The following is an 18844-nucleotide window of genomic DNA, read 5'->3' as shown; positions in this document are numbered from 1 at the left end:
GCACCAGCGCTGACCTAATGAGGCCAACAAAAACACAGACTGCGGATGCCACAACTGCACCCCAGAGAGGAATATTGTTCTTTTTATCAGCCATCAAAGGGGAGTTCTTTCCAATATCACTGCAGTGTGAAAACTTGATGTTACTGCAAGTATCATACTGTATGTGCTCAGTCCTCGTATAGATACATACTGAAGAAAGTGCATCAGAAAGGACTGGTCATTATTAAACTAATTCTGTGTAATAATTTGTATCAATGTAAACAAATGAATCACTTTTTCATTGGCCCCGTATGTGAGCTGATTGTTACGTAAAAAAAATATAAGAGCTCCCCCCATCTCTCTTGGTTGCCTACAAGAGCAAGGTGAATGATTTTCCTTTAAGTTGTTTTATGCTGCTCGATTTTGGATTTCTCTGTTCAGAACCCGGGTCAGATTTTCTGTGGTGGTGCAAAGCACGTGTCTTCATGTTTGCTCTCGAGGGCCTCGTCTCAGTGCCTCTCTCCGCTCCGCTAAGCGAGAGCAACGGTAGCCAACGCCGGTTCAGAAATGGCGTCCACAATCATAAACTGACAACCGACTTCCAGCGCCACACAGAAGTTCCACAGAGCCACTAAACCTTGTCTGTAACTTGGCCGTTTTGAGGAACACTGTTAGGGGCACTATGGTGCTGATCTCTGCCCCAAGTTAAGTTTATTTGTTTGCTTGTAAGTTGGGTGACGTCGGACCTATGTGTGCATTTAAATTGATATTAAGCCACTCTAAACAAAAGGCTCACCTGCACGACTAAAACGTGAAAAAGATATGGAATATACTGAGAAGACAGATGTTCAAATAGTTCCGATTTAAACTGATTAATTTAAAGGAGGACCCCTGTGGACAACAGCAGTATGAGCACCATCACCTTGTGTTGCAGAGGTTGATCTGGCTGCCCTGTGCTTTTATTTTTAGAGCGAATAAAATGGGGCCGATCTTCTTGCTGATCGTCTCTTTTGCTTGTAGGTCATATAGAGCATGGGTTAGGGTAAGCTATTTATATGCCTGCTGTGGGTGTGTGGGATATCTAAAGTTTTACGTATATAAATCATATAAATTTGTATTTTTTATATATTTTTTGTTAAATGAAAACACAATGCAGTACATGAACGTGAATTGCATCTCCCCCCCTTAGTTCCTACTGAGACCCAAGGCAGGTCCACGTCCCGTTGGTTGGGAACCCCTCGTAAGGAAGCACTACTTTTAAATTGACTGTTAAAAAAACCCTCATAAAAAAGTTTACATACGAAATAAAGTTGAGCAGCTTTTAACTTAATGTCCGCTGAGTGAACGGCATAAATTGCGTTATGTGCGCGAACCATATGGTCTGTAAGACTATCGGCCGTGTAAAGCTCAGAGGTGACAGACGCCGACTCTCTGGAGGTTACATGGCTCTGCAGGGCGGCATGACACGGCCTGAGTGCTGCGAATGACACCGAGGAACCACTCGGGACTTGTTTGCTTAAAGAGCTACAATTTTGCAAAGGGGCAAGTGATGCACGAACGGTAAGTTTGAGTACAAATCTGTGACCCTTAATAAGTATTTAACACTAATTCTTATTTTTAATTTGATTATAGTTATTTTTACCGACCTGTTGATACTAAAGTAAACTTTTAAAACAGGGAGTTCAGTTTTTTTTTTCTTGCCAGGTGCCGAGCTTTGTATGGCTCTTCATTCAAGACAACCTTTAGGACTTAGAGCTAGTTAGGAGTGATGTTCTATACAAGCTGTCACATCCCAAAGGAGGACAAAGCCGACGCTGTGGTCCTTCGTATCAAACACCTCTAATTTACCATGAAGTCCTTGAGGGATAGTGAATAAACACCCCGCGACTGACGGGTTCGGATCTGTCGTGGCTGAATGCAGATTAACTCAGCCTGGATAAGAATGACATTTTTATTATGCTCGTCACTTTATTTTCGAGACCTCGACTAGCTGTTGTCGTGCCAAACATGGAAACAAACGGTTAGTGATTTGTAGGCTGAACACACGCAAAAAAAAAAAACAATCCGCAAATCCCATCAGAGAGGCTCCCATTCACAAGTCGTAACTGAATTCCATGTTTTCATCGCATGTTCAAAGAGGGGCAAAAGTTGAGGACAATAAATTCTGAGAGAGATGATGATGAAATGATGGTGTAACCCCTACTAACGTGCCATACGTGCACTTGGCATGCAGCATCCACTTTTCTGACTTCTGGGCTCGTACACAATATCCAGACAATGATTGTGGGTATCAGCTGGTGGACAGCGACGTGTGCCGTGTTCATAAAATACAATTTTATCATATGATAATAAAGATCTGAAATCAAGTTTGATCCGAAGTTTAACGGCCTTCCCTTCACTCCCTGATGCTTTAACAACCTGAGAAATTTAGATCAACCGGGTTTCACTCTAAGACACTAAGCCCTTTGGATTATCTAATGCAAGAGGGAGAATTAAAGGTGTTCTGAAGCTTCGTTTACACATTTGACATCTTTTCCCAAATAGTGACAAAGGAAATTGTACTTGATAGTGGATACTAGGGGGAAATGCGGCGGTGCTGTCATGAACACCTTGGATTTCTCTCATGATGCGCAAACAGGAAGCCCTCGGTGGACCAATTAATACAGACAGAGAGAGCAGTCAGCGATTTCCTGGGAGACCCTCCAACTTCACCAGCTACTATCTCAATCTGGTCTCCATTACAACCACATTTATCTAGGTTGCATCAGGTTGCCTTTCTACACATCTCTCAAAGCTCCACTCATGGTAGCTACCACTCAGTGGGCATTTTGCTGAATGGCTCCTCAGTGACAGGGCTGTCCCGTTATGACTCAGATTAACACAGATGGACTTGTGTGTGTCACAGTACACAGATCGTTCTACTCAATATTTACTTCAATATAATCTACAAAGAGTTTGTGTAGATTAACTTGATTCAAAGGACACGTTTCCCCTTCGTCTGGAAACGACCCCCTCGATAAAGTGATTATGTACAATCAATGCAAGTTGGATGTTTCCCGACGCTAAGTCAATACACAGACGTGTCGCTCTCTGGAATCTTACAGAGGCTAGACGCCAGTGTCAATATGCAAATTCAGCAGAAGTGGAAATAAGCCCATTGGTTTTGGCATAAAATGATATTGTCACAGAGATGCAACTCAGCAAATCAGATGGAGGAATGGTGAGACAAGGAGGGGTGCAGAAAAAACAGGGAGCGGAGGTGAGGTGGTAGGATACCAGCAGGTATGGAGAGAGAGAGAGGGAGGGAGAGAGAGAGAAAGAGAGAGAGAGAGAGAGAGAGAGAGAGAGAGAGAGAGATGCAAATCCCATGGCAACAGCAACCAGAAAACAAGTCTAAAATAGGGGGCAGTGTCCGCTATTACTATAGCAACAGGAGAACAGCACTTTCACTCAGCGTCGGGATTTGCTGAAAGGAGAAAAACAAAGCTTTATTCCTCCCTTAATTGATATTGACAGTCTTTACGAGTAAATTAATTTGCTTTCCGACAGCTGCGTCTGACTGAATTAGCCTGGATAAAAAAGGATTCTCAAAGTACATTAGGATAACAGTGACAGGTTGAATAACTTATCTCCCTTTATTCACTAACTCTGAGTTGTCTCATTGAATAAGAGTAAAGTTGGCACCCATAGGAGCTGACAGCTGTTGATTACAAAAGTTTTTTTTTTTTTTCAAAGAAAAGAGATAATTAAATCATGATTTGACATAAGTACAATTGACTAACTGCACAGTAATAATAAAAGGGATTATGATGATAATATTGACTTATATTAGAGAGTTGTCGTTTTTTTAAGTACACCCTCGTTTGTTTTTTCAACTGTCTGATTAGACGGACAGACTTTTTTCCTCAAAAGAGTTAGATAACCACCAGCTGAAACACAACATGTTTAAGCTTTTCTCGGCTCTAAACACTGCAGCACTGGTACCCACGCCCGGTTTGTTTACCTGAAACATGTGCACAGTCTGCACTGCAGGAAGAAAAAAAAAAAAAGATAACAACACAGTGACGCTTTGCCTTGCCTACCACCCACCAATCCAATTTCCCCTGTAGCGGATTCCAACCAATGACGGAGGCGCAGCCGGAGCACGCACAGCGAATCGCTGTGAGCGCGGACCACTGATGCAACGGAGATGCAACAGACTGCCTCAACTGAACAACAAAGTGCGCTGTGAATCAAATAGTCCCCGTCCAAAACAAAACCGCCACGCCACATAGTAAAAGTACAGTCCCCGAACTGTAACGGAGTGTTCTGGAGCGCCGTGTCCACGTTAATTAAACTTCTACGTTATTTTTACGGATAGTTATTTGAGGGAGTAGTCTTCACCAGCGAGCTCATAAGATAGAGACACTGCCCCGTTACTGTAGCAACAGCTGGCTAAAAACAATGACGTCACGTAACGCGTTACAGTTTGTGATTACTTCTCAGATTACTACTGGGATATAAACACTACGTTTAGCAGGCACTACTTGTTGTACCCCTTCAGTTTGAACCCCCCCCCCCCCCACCTGCATTTAATTATTTACCCACTGTTAGTAAAGTTAAGTTTAAGTTAAACTTTAAGTAACGTAAAAAACATCAGCTCCCCTTACCCTATTTCAAAATATAGTTAATTACTATACGTTACAATAATTTTCAATCCATTTGCACTTCATCTTAATTTTGTACATAAAGTTATATTCGCTTTCATTCTGTTTACCTTTTTCCTGTAGATTTGAATTTGAAAGACGTCGCCATTTTGTGGCTGTACAAGAACAAATTAGATTAATCATAAAGCAGTACATGAATTAGTTTAACTTTTTTTGAGAGAGGCACTAATGAGCGAGTAACTACTTTCTTACGGAGCCCGGCAGTAGTGAGTCTGTGGGCTGTCCTACGTGTGGGGACGCGGCGGGTGGGGGCGGAGGGATCTACACTCAGCACCACGGTTCCTCCCGGTGACGCAGTTGGTTGCTAGGTGTGAATGAACTGATGCTTTCTCGCAATAAGCGGCTCCTCAGTTTACAGGTCGACCACAACAAAGCAACAACTCGTCCTTTTTTTGTTGTTGTTGCTGCGCTGCCCCGGATATTCCGAGCTCAATCATGGCTCTTTAAACTCGTGAAGTTGTTGGACCCGAGAAGAAGTCGTGCTTTGCTTTAGCAACGCACCCCCAAGTGCTCTACATATTTCTCAGCAATAATGGAGTAAGTGAAACTCTCTCTAACCCTCTGTGTCCGTACAGCTGCGTCAAGTTTGTTTGTGTTGTTGTTGGCAGTGTGTTGTTGCTGCTCGTGTGTTACAAGTGCGGAGTTGTTTGTTATGTGGCTGTTTTCTGTGCTTCATACAATTATTTCTATTTAAACATCTCTATGTAGACTATTTGTCTAAATTGCATATTTTCCCTCTGAGGTTTGGTAGAGGAACCTATAAAGTTATTTACAGGTTCACTGGATTTAGGTCGTTTTTGTTTGCTGTGATCATGAGTCCATGGCTGGATTAATATCAGAGCTGTGTTCACTACTATGTGATAGTATGAAGGTGTATGTAAATGTCTGGCTTTCAACCCATATACTGTAAACTGGAGATACAGTATGACATTTCTGTCACTTTCAGCTGCCAGGTTTTTCCATACAGACACCTCATTACTGTTGCCTAAACTGCTTAAGTGATCTAACAGAGGTGATTACTTTAAAAGGAACATGCGATTGGAAGCAGTTGATCTGCACTAATCCGATTTAATGATCGGGGTGTCTGGAGAGTTGTTCTGTGGTGCCTCTTGACAACAGTTGGGCCGCTGACAGCATCACTGGGTCCCACGTGTTTTGAGGATGTCAAGTGCATTTTTTTTTTTTTTTTTTGGCTTAGCGGCTGGTCAAAGCCCAAAGGACACAGCTCTCGAACCTGTATCACGGATGTGCCAGCTCTGTTTTGGATGAGTTGACTTTTCATGTTATTTTAGATGACTAATATTTATGTTGTATGTTGATAGATTGTAAAAGATGCGCATTCAGGAGTTAACTGCTCAAAATGATGTTTTGCGATAACTTGCAGGTGATTTCTGAGTCCCGTTGAGAAACTTGCTGAGGGCAGCACGAGCAATATTCCTGGTCCCAGGCTGCACATTTTCTGATCCCTGTCTCTGTTGTTCACCCTCTAGGTTTCATTATGCTCACCCAGCCCTGCTCTCTGTGGCCCATCTGTCAGACCCCGCTTGCTCCCAGCATATGTTTGGACTTGGACTGAATCAAAGCACCAACAGACAAAATGATGGCAACATCAGCTCCTGTTTGGAAGACTCTTCGTGTCTGCCCGGCAGACCCCCTCGCTCTCTCTCACCCACAGGCTAACCACAGCCAATCACAGGGGTGCAGGGGGGAGGTGTCAGAGGAGAGTCAGCACTTAATTGGTGAGTTGCAGCGAGTACGCTTTTTTATATTTTTCCCCATTTCAGGTGGGCTCGGCACTGCAGCACATTCGTCCTTCTTGAACAGTAAGTAATAAACTAGCTACGACTGATATGCTGCAACTTTTTTTCCGACAAACGTTGCATTGCATTTACTATCGTCGATCAGATTATGCCGTTAGAAAAATGCTACGTCTGATGTTAAATGACTGATATATTTTTTTTGCATGAATGTTATTCAGCTGTAATGTTTTCGTCTACCGAGCGGCATGTAACGAATGCATTTACTTTCCTTCCTCAATAGGTGATGGTCTCACTGACTGGATGACGGAAGAAGTGGATTTCTCCTCGTACCTCCCAAACCCTCCTTCCCCTCCCTCCTCCACCAATGCCTCCCTTCCCCCTTCACCCCTTCAGAATGATATCCAGGTGCCCTCTGACTTGGAGGTCATGACCTCTCTGCTGCAAGAGGAACTCGCCCAACTGGAGGACTACTTCCTGTCCGAACCACTGCCAGAGAAAGGGCCGAGGCTGGGAAAATGCGACAGGGGTCCACTGCCGGCGGGTCCTCAGCCGTTCACTCAGCTGCCATACGCATCATACTCTACATCTAACCAATCGGAATCCAGCCCACTTCTTGTTACCCTGGCAACGGGAGAACTGGACCTGCTGAGTATCTGTGGGGGGCCCATTGGGCGATCCAAAATTCCAAGACACGCCCCGTACAGCTGCAGTCGCCCCAGTGGGTGTGGTAGGAAAAGAGTTCCTGATGGCGTGAGGTTCAGTGAAGGCTATGATAACAGTTTGTTGAGTTCCAAAGGATGTAACTCAGGTAACTCAGCGGTGACCCTCACCGGTAACTATGGCTGCGTAGAGGACGATCAGCTGGTAGGGAAGAGCTACTGTCTGGGTAGTGCAGTCGAGGTCAGGAGATGTGCCGTTCTACCAAAAGACGACAAGAATTGCTGCTTCAGTCAAGATGTCATAGGTGGTGCGAAGGTTGTTGGTGGTGGTTTTGGCTTTGGTGGATCACTTGATGCCTCACATAAGAAAGAGGATCTGCTGATGTATAGCATGAGAGAGGTCAGCGGAGGCACCAATAACAACGAGGTGCTTAATACTATCAAAGCTAGTGTGGAGGTGACAAAAGCCAGCGTTTCTTGGAAATCAGAGATCAGCGAAGGTTGTTACCTTCCAGCAACATCGCAGTCTGAGGCCTATCATAGCTTCTTAGGCAACATCAACGAGCAGGTGAAATCAGAGAGTTTGCAGATAGCACAACATGATTTACACTGCAATTTCCTGGAGGATCAGGGCCCAGAGTGTCTTTTAATGTCGAGGGAGAGTCTGACCTTGGAGTCTTCAGGGTGCAGACAAGCATGCAGGCTTAAGGATGATCACTGTGCTTTGAAATACGAAGAGGACGACATTCCAGCTGTAGGTGGCGAGCGCAAACAGAAGAAGAGAGATCAGAACAAAACTGCCGCTCACAGGTATGTTTGAGTTCCAACTTCATGAAATGTAACGTTCGATGTGGTGTGACAGATGAAGATCTTCATTTGTCTAATGTTTGTTTGCCTGACGCAGGTATCGCCAGCGAAAAAGGGCGGAGCTAGATTCTTTGGAGGAACAGTTGCACTGCCTTGAAGGGAGGAACCGGGAGCTCCGGGACAAGGCAGAGTCGGTAGAACGTGAAATCCAGTACGTCAAAGACCTGCTGATCGAAGTTTACAAGGCCCGCAGCCAAAGGCACAAGCAGGACACGACAGCGTAACACCGAGCTCCTGCAAGTACATTTAAAGAGGGTGTAACAGGGAAAATGTTTGTGTCTTTAAGATGATTTTTTTCTTTCTTTTTTTTTTCATGGCGGGCAGGATGTACATGCATGCTTTGCTAATGTGAATTATTTTTTAACATTTTAAATCAACACTATCAAATGCTTCCATTGCTTCCGCACTCTGATCTCTCGAGCCTGCACTGTGGCATTGCAATGCTTTAAAATGACAATCATTTTTGATAGATCTCGCACTGCTTGAATCTACTAATTGATCTGGGGTTATTTCTGAAGAAGTGATGTTGTTCATTATGCAGGTTTGATATTTTTAAATAGCCTTACATTGGAATTGATGTCAGCAATAGAATTAAATGTTGTTTTTTTTCTATTTTTTTATTTTTATCTTCCATCGCTGTCTCAGTGGTCAAATATGTTGTCAACATGTGAAACAGCGTCATTCCATTTTTAACGCATCGTTCAAACCAAATACTTTTCTAGAATCATTAACGGCGCCCTTGATCAGCGAATTATATTTCAAACGCTATGAATATTTTACATCATTAGGACTGCGGTTGAAGTTGACTTTTACAACTGCGGATAGAGCCGCCGATGTAAACGAGGACAAAAAGCTTTTTTTAAACACTATTTTTCATCATTTTAATATTGTGACTTTTTCTTTGACAAAGCGTTTGATTGACTTCAGGTTTAATACAGCACCACATGTTCATCAGTTAAGCTGTATGTTTACAGCACTGATTTCATTTTTTTCCCCCCTTGTTCATGTCTACATTTTACCCTGCTTTACTTTTCTGCTGTATTTACATTTGTTTTTTTCCTGTTATTTGCATTACTTTTAATGTAACAAATCACTTGTTTTTGTCCGATGTCCAAATTATACATTCTGTGACCAAAAGAGAACTGATTTATCATTTGCACTGTTATGAAGGCGGAAACTTCAATTTATTGTTTTTGGCAATTTGTAAAAAGAAAACAAATTAAAACAAGGTCTTCTTTTGCATATATATTGCAAATAATACAATCTATTTTGCAGCTCAGGATATGCAACTTGTCCACCCAGTCCTACAAATAACAATGGATGATTTATGGCAGGAGACTACAGACTTCTCTTTCCTTTAACATTGTGAAGACTTTACTTCTCTCTACATCTTCCGGAGGTAAAAAATTAAAAATTAAAAAAAAGTTTTCCTGAGGCTATTGTACAAAGATTGTAAGTAGTGGAGTTTTAGCAGCCTCCATGTGCATGTTTTCCCATCTCTTCTCTCTCTCTCTCGGAATAGAAAATGTAGGATTTCAGAAACGAGTCGAGTATTCTTTTCTCTAAACTGCTTATAATAAAGGCAATAAGTTTTTCTAGGCCTCTGGCTGATCTGCACTAATTTGTAACAACTTTTGTATGTTCAGGGAGTAGAGTGTGTTCGCCTTTTTCTTTGTAGAAAAAAACTAATCTCATTAGATTATTTGTCGAGGCTTTTTAGCAGTTGTTGGCTTTGGTGGAAGGAGATAGGCTCTAAATTATTTTTCACGTCATTTGTCGCTGAGCAGATAACCACTACTGTTACTTAAAAAAAAAACAACTTACTGCGATTATAGATTTTTTTTCTATGCATATTTATTTGAAGACAATCACGGATGTGAGCGCCGACTTATAGACATTTATTTGTAATGTTCGATCCGTTTTTTGGAAAAGAAATTCATGTGACATGTTCGAGCCCCTGCGGTGTACTATCAACTGCGTTTGTTGAAAACCAAAAATGTGTGCTATGACAGAAACATTAAAACGCTATGTAATTTCAAGTTCATTTGATCATAAACGTGTGAAATCAGCTTTACTTTTTCCCTTTTAAATAAAGTGTGTCATCAACTCAGAACAGCTCCTGTGTGGTTTCTTTTCTTTATAAACTTTTTCACTCCGGGTTGCGTAGTTGACTCTTTTTTTTCCCATCACCGATTTATGATAATACCCAGAAAATATCACGTGTCGTCTGAAAACAACACCTGCCTTTTTAAATGTGATTAAAATAGTTTTTTTGACAACGCGAAGTTCAAACCTTCAGGGCCCGACGGAAGCCGACGAGCGCTCCTTCCTGATCCGACGCGGCGGCCCGGACACTAGGAGGACCGACTGCTTTCATTAACCTCGTCTTTCTACCGAGCCGTCCTTGTTCCGTCGATGCAAAGTAAACCATTTGAAAATAATTGAATGTAATTAATCATCCAACCGTCTGAAAGAGATATTTTCTGTGGGCCGATAGTTCATTTATGTGGCTCAAAAATCAAAAACTTGCCGTAAAAAGCTGTAAATCCGCACAAAGATTTATCTCTGTTACACGGTCGATTCGGATCAGGACACACAAAAGCCAAAATCAACGACATGAGCTACACCTGAACACAAAATGCACAAAACAACCACCTGATAATTCCTCCACCTTTTTTGTGGCTCTCCTGGTTGTTATTGTGCAGTAGACATTATAGAAAAGAACGTCTTAACGAAATAAAACCAAGAAGAATGACGATTACATATTTTTTAATCAACTGGTGTCATCACACATCAGACAAAATGTTTTATTTCAACACACACAAACCACAAAACAACATCTTCATCAAGAAAAGTGGTTTTATTTAATTTTTTTTAATTTTTGAACAGTTTCATTCTGTTTCAGACAAACATTAGACAGAAAATAAAAAATGTCTGCAGTCCTCATACCACGCTGCTTAACGGCAGGATAAAGCAGAACTTTAAAGTGAAAAAGTAGAAAAAGGATTTACACATGACACTTTAATCCGCTTCACTCCTGGTGAACTGGACCCACTCACAGCTGTCCTATGAGCTGATGATAGTCACACTGTGGAGGTGCGTGTTGGGAAGCGTGAAGAAGTTTCTCACTGGCGTCGAGGGATATCAGGACCTTCAGATCAATTACAAGAGAGATGAAAATAAAATTAACTTGAAAGTATTTATAATTGTGTTTAAAGTGCCAGCACGCGTACAGAGGTATAAATATTAGACTGATCATGACGGAATATGTAATGAAATATAACCAGGAAATAAATTCATATGAAAAGGAATGACACATCCTAAGGCAACACTACTGATTAAAAGGTACGTTTTAAAGGCATCAGAAGGAAAAGTGTGAATTGTTTCTTCCATAACAAAACTTAATACACTCTTGTATCATATATGTTGTATGAAAATGTGTAACAATTACAAAAAGGTCTTTCTAACCATTTTTCTGAAAACACAACCAGACTTGATGTGAGGTCAACATCTGCCCTTTTGTCACCTGTTCATTTCATTACCTGACGTATTGCGTCCTGCCCGCTGTACAGGCGCAGGGTTGCTATGGCGGCTTTTCTCACTGCATTATGGGAATCTGTGCACGCAGCTCTCAGAAGCAAGCTGGACACGTCTTCTTCCAGCAGCCAGGACACAGCACCGTCGACATGTACCAGGTTTCCCAGGGCTGCGCAACAGTGGCAACGTGTGAGGGCGTCGGGGTCGGTGGTCAGAGGTGCCAGCGCGGCCGCCGTTCTCCTGGCTTGCTCCACCCACCTGCGTCCCTCCTCATTGTCCACTGCCTGTTCTCCCACAGTAGCAGAATCTCCTGCACTTGCACTGTTTGAACACTTTTGTATATTTTCTTTTCCTTTGCCCAACCCTGTAGTTTCACTCCCCGTTCCATTGGACCTACACATTTCAAACCCTGCCGCAATATATCCCAACCAGTTTCCTACTGCCCTGCAAGACAGCCGCCTGACAGGCATGCAGGAGTCATGAAGACAGTTTATCATGCGTTTAAAAGTGTCAAGTTGCAGTGTAGGAGGCCTGAATGGATCTAAATGTCCTAAAAGTCTACATGTAGCAGCCCTGATCTGGTCATGAGAGTGAGCCAGTGCCTGGTGCAGCACCGAGGCGTCCAGGGGAAGCCGAAGGCGGGATTGCCGAGGGGAACAACGGGCTTTGTGGGACAATAGATTCAGGAGCTCCACAGCTGAATCCCACAGGACATCCTGCTGCAGCAGCTCGGAGAGCAAAGAGCTGGCGGTTCTGGCGAGCGGAGTCTGTTGCTCGTTCCTGGGTGGCGCGAAAAAACCACAAGCAGCTGCTCTGAGGCGGGAAGAGGAGCGCCCGGGGTCACACAGGAGCAAGCGGCTCAGCAGGGAGAGAGGCAGCTCCAGCAGAGGAGGAGGAAAAGTTTGGATTACCTGTCAAAAATAATCAAAATCATCCAGACAACTTGTCACAGATCAAACAGCTGACAACAAACAACACAATGCTCTCACGAGAGACATTAAGATGTACAGTTGTGTGTGCCTGATGAGAGCCGATCGCAAGAGTTATCCTGTGTTGCATCAGAGATGAGCACGGTAAAGCCCTAACCTGCAGCAGGCTCGTAACGATGCCACAACTGTCATACAGCTGGATGATCGTCGACATGTTGTGCGACGGCACATCCAGGGCGAACGGAAAGCACAACAAGTGGCAGCTCAACACGGACACGGTGTCATGACACACATCCACCTCGAGTCTCTCAGGACCGCCCGCAGCAAACAAGTGGAGACTGTGGGGTATAAAGGATGTTGTTGTTAGCTCCGGGCGTAGAAGCAGCGCCGCTCTGAAATTAAACAGCGAGTTAATGAGGAGACACCAACCTTTTGGTGCCCAGCAGGTGGCCGAGAGTGTACACACTTTTTGATTCAGGGTTAGAAAACAGAGGAATGCACGAGTATGGATCCTTGGTGAAGAAAAGGAGAGTAGCGGAGAGGAGGGAATACAGCCCTGATGTGAAAGGAAAATGAGGGAATATGGTTGAAACTTGTACAAGAGCGTTTTTGATATAAAGGGCATCACAGGATATGCAGGTTTACCATTTGCTGAACAGAAGACTGTGTCCGGTGTTGTCTTTGTTAGTGAAACACCAATTCTCTTCCAAAGATCCAGAAACGTTTCTGGATTGAAGTGTGACGACCCAGAGCCATTTTCATGCTATCAAAAGAAAACGAAAAAAGCATTTAAAACGAGGCGATTTATTCTCTGGTGTCTACTGAGTCAAACTTATTTCTTATCACTTTCTAGTCTGACCTCAGAGAGTGTGTGTAGGAGTAAAGACAGGACACCGTCACAGAGTCCCCAGCCAGAGGGAAGAGAAAACTGGGGCTGACAAGGCAGAGAAGACAAAGGCGAATAACTTTTAACTCGTATCAAACACAATCAAATTATCGCCAAATATACAGAACACTTCTCACAGATTCAGTACCTCATATGTGTCCAAAAGCAGGGTTTTCAGCAAGGAGGTGAGACTCTCCATATCAACCTCGACATCGACATTATGTTGTGTGAAGAGAGACAAAACAGAGGCAGCCAGGGGCTAAAAAAAACAAGAAATCACAAAATCATCTGCGTCACGTAACCGGCAGGCTAACTGTAAAACTGTTTATACAAAGTAACTTCAGTGAGCACTTACAGCCAAAGGGATGAGGTTTGATTGATCGAGAATTGCGATGAAGGACTTGCTGAACTCTTCCAGTCTACAGTGAGAGAACAGATGTTGAGCAGCGACTGTTTCGACAAATGATCAAAATCAGCTTCAGTGAAGAAAAGGCACACTCAAACCTTTGCTCTTCCTCTTCCGCCCAGTCACGGTGCTTCTCCCAGTAGATTATCAGCACAACAATCATTTCTCCGAGTGTCTGCACGCTCCTTGGTTGCTGAGCAGAAGCACAAAAGAAAGTCAGCTGCAGCAACAATGCAATCTTTAACAGGATTCAATTCCCGAGCACTAACCTTGATGAAATTTGAGTTTCCGACAGTTTCATGGACTAGCTCAAACAGGACGTGGGGCAGTCCAAGCTCCCGGCCGATGTGGTATGACTTCTCAGGGTCAGAGGTCAGAATCAGGCTGCGTAGAACCTTCAGCGGTTGGTGAATCTGCCACGTTTCTTGAACCAAGCCACCCGTCAGCTGACCAAACAAACAAAGGAACTAAATGCAAAAAAGCGTATAAGGTAGGATCAATAAATGCTCATTTGAAAATGAACCTAATTTACCTGAGCTTTAAATGCTAGGATCTTGGATTTAAGTAGAGGTGTGACGGTACTGTGGTTTAGATCTGATTCCTGCAACAGTTTCTCCCAGTAGTCCTCACTGTCATCGTCCTGAAAGAACAAGAAATTATCCATACTGTTTCAGACAGTTTTACCTTTAAGAAGGCAAATGGTTGCTTTATTGTCGGGACACATCAACTGGAAGACAAGATAAACACACTCTTTCATGGATCTACACACATTTTCTAAGCCCTGATCCAATTTGGCATCAATCAATTCTCCTGATTGATCCGATCACACGTGGTCAGTTCTGAGTACAGCTGTGAACGCCATGAGGATGCATTTGAGATCCGATCATTCAGAGGTGATGATTTACATGTAGTTCACTGTAATGTAAGTCAGGTGTTTGGGCTCTCCTACCTGCCAATGTTAGTAGGAGATGTCTCATGTTTGAGTTTGTTTCAACCAACCATGAACTTGTAACCACAATGTTCCCAGACACCCTTACAAATTGTGTGACTTTAAGAGAGCAAAAAATGAAACTTAGTAAAATAGCAACTTCAAATTCTGTATTATTCAGGCTTTTTTGTAAATTCGGCACTGAATGCATTACACCAAGTTGTTTCTTTCCTTGTAAACAGGGCCAGTTTGTCACAGCATCTCTGAACAAGCCTGTCTGTTTTCATGTCTAAAGTACATCTTACCTTCTGACAGCTGTTTGAACAAACTGTTGCAACTGATTTCGTCATTTACAATAAGTTTATAAAAAAAAGACAGCGAATGTGTCACATTTTGCAAACACATTATATAGCAACTAATAAAGGCTACTTCTTAGTCGTCCGGAAGGAAAGTCCCCAGACTCCCTTAAAGAAACACTCAATTTCAAGACTTGTTCCGTACGGACAAACTTTATAAGCTTTTTGAAACACTGTCTACAACACATAAGCAATGATTTGGACCTACTTGTTAATTCGGCAAACATTATACATCAATGATATTTATTTTTTCGTATAAAAAAACACTGTCTCCGATTGTTCCGGTGACATTTGCATATAGAGTGGGAAACTGAGATTTGATCACAAGAGGTCACTTGAGATGCATTTAACACCAGGTATGAACTGATGGGCTTAAAGCTGTCAAATTGTGATTGGATGACTCAGGACAGATGTTACTACCAATTGTGAACAACCTTTAAATAGAAAATGGCATTATTTCTGGAAAAAGTAGTCGACACTAACCTGCCTGTGCAGTGTGGTCTGTCTGTCCTCACTGTGTGTCCGCACTAGGCGGGGTCCAACCTCTACAGAGGGGAACTCCTGTTCATAGTCCCTGCTGATCTGACCCCTGCAGAGGACATACACATAAACTTGTTAACACACATCAGCCGGTTTGAGTGGTGTATTATATGTTCCTTTCTGAACTTCCATAAACACCTGTGTTTTGGTCTCATGTGGGCTGGCTTCTTCGGATTGAGGCTTTGATTGGCAGCGGTCACGAGCGACGGACCTGAGGCAGCAGACACATCACTGGAGGCGGGCTTGGCTCTCGGGGAAGCTGCTGCCGTCGCAGCCCTTTCATTTCCCACTCCGTCCTTTTTCTGTTAATGCGCACAGAACAGCTTAACACTTCTCTGTGAATTTACACGTGAATTTGAGAATGAGAAATCAATTTTTGGCTCACTTTCACGCCGTCACTGCCTACTGGTTTCCCTCTGCTGTCCTTCTGTTCCCTGGCCTTACTCAGTAATCTGCTCTGTCCAGACGTCGGCACCGTCTTTGCCGCCACTTGCTGAAGTTTCAGCGCCAGCATGTCTGGGCTGGGTGTGACTGTCAGAGGGCTGAAAACACCGGTGTCGGAGAGCACTGTGTCAACACAAAATAAACAGTTAAATTGAGACATCAGAATCATGAAAAAAAAAAACCAGACAATCGACATGCATATTTGGACATTTTCCATTATGATTAAGAGTTTTACCTAGAACAGCATCAGCAACAAAGGGATGGTGCAGGAGGTCCGGCCATGACAGCCGCTTCTGAGGGTCTTTGGTCAACAAACCTTTAAGGAAACTCTGTAAGGGAATTAAGCAGCGTGTTTAAAGCAACATATTCTGTTTGACATACATCAAAACACATAATGCGTCATGTCCACAGTTGCTTCAATAAGATGTAGAATTGATTAGTTGATTGAAAGAATATTTTTGCCAACTATTTGATAATTGATTCATAATTTTTTGGAGCAATATTTCATACATTTGCCATTTTCAGCTTCTTAAATTTGATGATTTTTTGCTTTTCTTTGTCATTTAAGACAGTGAATAAAGAGTCTTTGGGTTTTGGACTGTAAGTTGGACAAAAAATGTAGTTTGAGGATTTTACCTAAGGCTCCTCAAAATCGTGACGAGCATTTTTCCCATTTCATAGACCAGAGAAAACTGGCATATCAATCAATAATAAAAAGTTCCCCAAGGTGTCGTTGTATCAAAGGATGTAAATGTGAGCATTCTGTGGAAGATGTTCACTTTGACCAAAACATGAACGCCCGACTAGACTGTGGCTGTACTGTACCGTGCAGGTGATGCTCATAGTGTCTGGCCATTTGACGGGGTCCCTCACTATAAGCTGCACCAGGTGGAAGATGGAGTTGGTGTAGAACGGAGGCGCCCCCGTGTGGAGCTCATAAAGGATGCAGCCCAGAGACCAGAGATCAGCTGTGTGGTCGTATGGCTTCTCCTCCACCAGCTCGGGAGACATGTACAGTGGTGTTCCCTTGATGGAAGTCAGCACTAAGGTGGAGACGCTCATGGCCCGCGCAAACCTGCAGCAAGATTGCATCAGAGAGAGAAGAGTTTATCTTAGTGGAAATTACTGACACAGCTAGCTTTTTCTTAAAAAGTAATCAGCATCTACCCAAAGTCACACAGTTTCACCACTCCACTTTTCCCCAGCAGGATATTTTGTGGCTTCATGTCTCGATGGAGAATGCGATGAGAGTGCAAATAAAAGAGAGCCGAGACCAGCTGGCAGGCGATCTCACGGACCTTAGAGGAAAAGGAAGAAGAGAAGAGCAAATGGTGATAATGTGAAACCATAAGTCTAAGGTCTAAGCTAAATGAGCGCATGTTTGAATTAATTTATTTTACTGACAATCAGATAAAACAAACAAACAAACAAACAAACAACCACCTGTCCCAATGATCATAAAGATGAATATCAGATCTGATAATTGGCCAGGCATATACTTGATCGATCCATAGTGTAAAGCATATACATACATTTAAATATATGTAGAATTGTACTTTTGATACTTAAGTACATCTAATATCAGATACCTTAAGACTTTTTCTCCAATACTACTTGTATGAGTGACTTAACTTTTTTACCAAAGTTATATTTTAACAGGATATCTTTACTTTTGCTTAAGTATGACTTCAGGGTACTTTAAACAACACTGTGGTTCAACAGTTTATCAGAATTCAGATCATTAGAAGCAGTGCTTTTTTGGATGCGGTTACAAATAGTATTATTTGAAACTTTGCTCTGATGCAGTGCTAAATATGCAAAGTGACTAGTAACTACCTAAAGTTATTAAATACATGTGACAGAGTGAAAGTACAATATCTGCCTCCAAACTGTGGTGGAAGTCCAACTGACTGTAAATATACATACCTGGCTCTCTGGCAAGTTCCCATCATCCTCAAGAATCTGGAACAACTGCCCCTCTGCATACTCAGTTACAACCACAACCTGGAACAAACATTTTTATAAATTCACATGTAAACAGAATTAGTTTGGTAGGTGATGGAAACCTTTTGTGGAACTAGTTTTAGACGCTTCTTGTGACTCCTGGAGACATACCTCAGTTTCAGTCTCAAAGCTGTCATAGAGCTGGACAATATTTGGGTGCTCGAGTCCTCTCATGATCTCGATCTCCCTCTTGAGGCTTCGCAGCTCTTTCTCAGAACGACCCACTTTGGGCATGAACTTCAGAGCCACCACCTGGAGACAACGAATTGGCAGGACGGTGAAACTGAAGCTGGACACACGACACTATTCCAACACTAGCTGGATACTTACTTGGCCAGTAAATCTCTTCCTTCCCTTGTAAACTCGACCGAACGAGCCCTCTCCCGCCAGCTCCAAGACGTGATACGAGTCCATGTCGACGGCGAACAGCAGCAGCAGGAGGCTAACGTCCACTTACACCTGACGGAGGGTAACTTCTCTGTTCCACTTGTAAACACGACCTGTCATTTCCTGTGTTCAGTTACACTAACGTGTTCACTTGGAGTCACTACAGTAAACCTTACCAGCCGAAAGTTATGACTAGTAGCCTTGTGTAGATGCTAATGTTAGTGAAGTTAGCGGTGCTGCTCTGTCCCACTACTTTTTGGACGGTGACAGATGTGATAATCGCCTCAGAGCAAGTCTAACTAACTGCCGTTTCACAAAAGTCCCAAGATCAGTTTGACTTGCCACACAAACACTCATAATTCGTGTAGGTGGCATTTAAATGGCTTATTTCACACCCAGCTGTTATTTTTATAATGTCATTACGTGTTTTCTAAACGTGTATTATGAAAGTTAAAA

The 18844-nt window shown here is 42.8% G+C and overlaps 2 protein-coding genes across 3 annotated transcripts; one reads left to right on the top strand and one right to left on the bottom strand.

Annotated features, from left to right (window-relative positions):
• The first annotated feature begins 4971 nt into the window (after positions 1–4971).
• atf5a (activating transcription factor 5a) lies at positions 4972–10084 on the top strand. 2 transcript variants are annotated; one of them, XM_030437385.1, is made up of 4 exons: positions 4972–5222; positions 6176–6508; positions 6726–7914; positions 8009–10084. In XM_030437385.1, exons 2-4 carry the CDS (start codon positions 6283–6285, stop codon positions 8193–8195), a joined length of 1602 nt encoding a protein of 533 aa, XP_030293245.1. In that variant the 5' UTR covers positions 4972–5222; positions 6176–6282; the 3' UTR covers positions 8196–10084. The 2 variants fall into 2 exon arrangements, with proteins under 2 accessions (XP_030293245.1, XP_030293246.1); XM_030437386.1 differs by having other exon boundaries at positions 4973–5222; positions 6176–6424.
• A 728-nt stretch (positions 10085–10812) lies between these two features.
• Positions 10813–18799, bottom strand: stk36 (serine/threonine kinase 36 (fused homolog, Drosophila)). Its single transcript, XM_030438971.1, has 20 exons — positions 18332–18799; positions 18113–18253; positions 17924–18001; positions 17165–17295; positions 16823–17072; positions 16233–16326; positions 15939–16120; positions 15692–15855; positions 15497–15602; positions 14262–14369; positions 13999–14175; positions 13828–13922; positions 13679–13742; positions 13472–13582; positions 13297–13371; positions 13083–13200; positions 12867–12993; positions 12595–12775; positions 11514–12419; positions 10813–11122 (listed from the first exon to the last, which is right to left on the bottom strand). The coding sequence occupies exons 1-20, from the start codon at positions 18413–18415 to the stop codon at positions 11027–11029; spliced, it is 3288 nt and encodes a 1095-aa protein (XP_030294831.1). The 5' UTR covers positions 18416–18799; the 3' UTR covers positions 10813–11026.
• Positions 18800–18844: the final 45 nt, after the last annotated feature.

This window comes from Sparus aurata, chromosome 13 (genome assembly GCF_900880675.1).
Source record: "Sparus aurata chromosome 13, fSpaAur1.1, whole genome shotgun sequence".
Lineage (NCBI taxonomy): Eukaryota > Metazoa > Chordata > Actinopteri > Spariformes > Sparidae > Sparus > Sparus aurata.
This window is presented reverse-complemented; position numbering and strand designations above follow the sequence as displayed.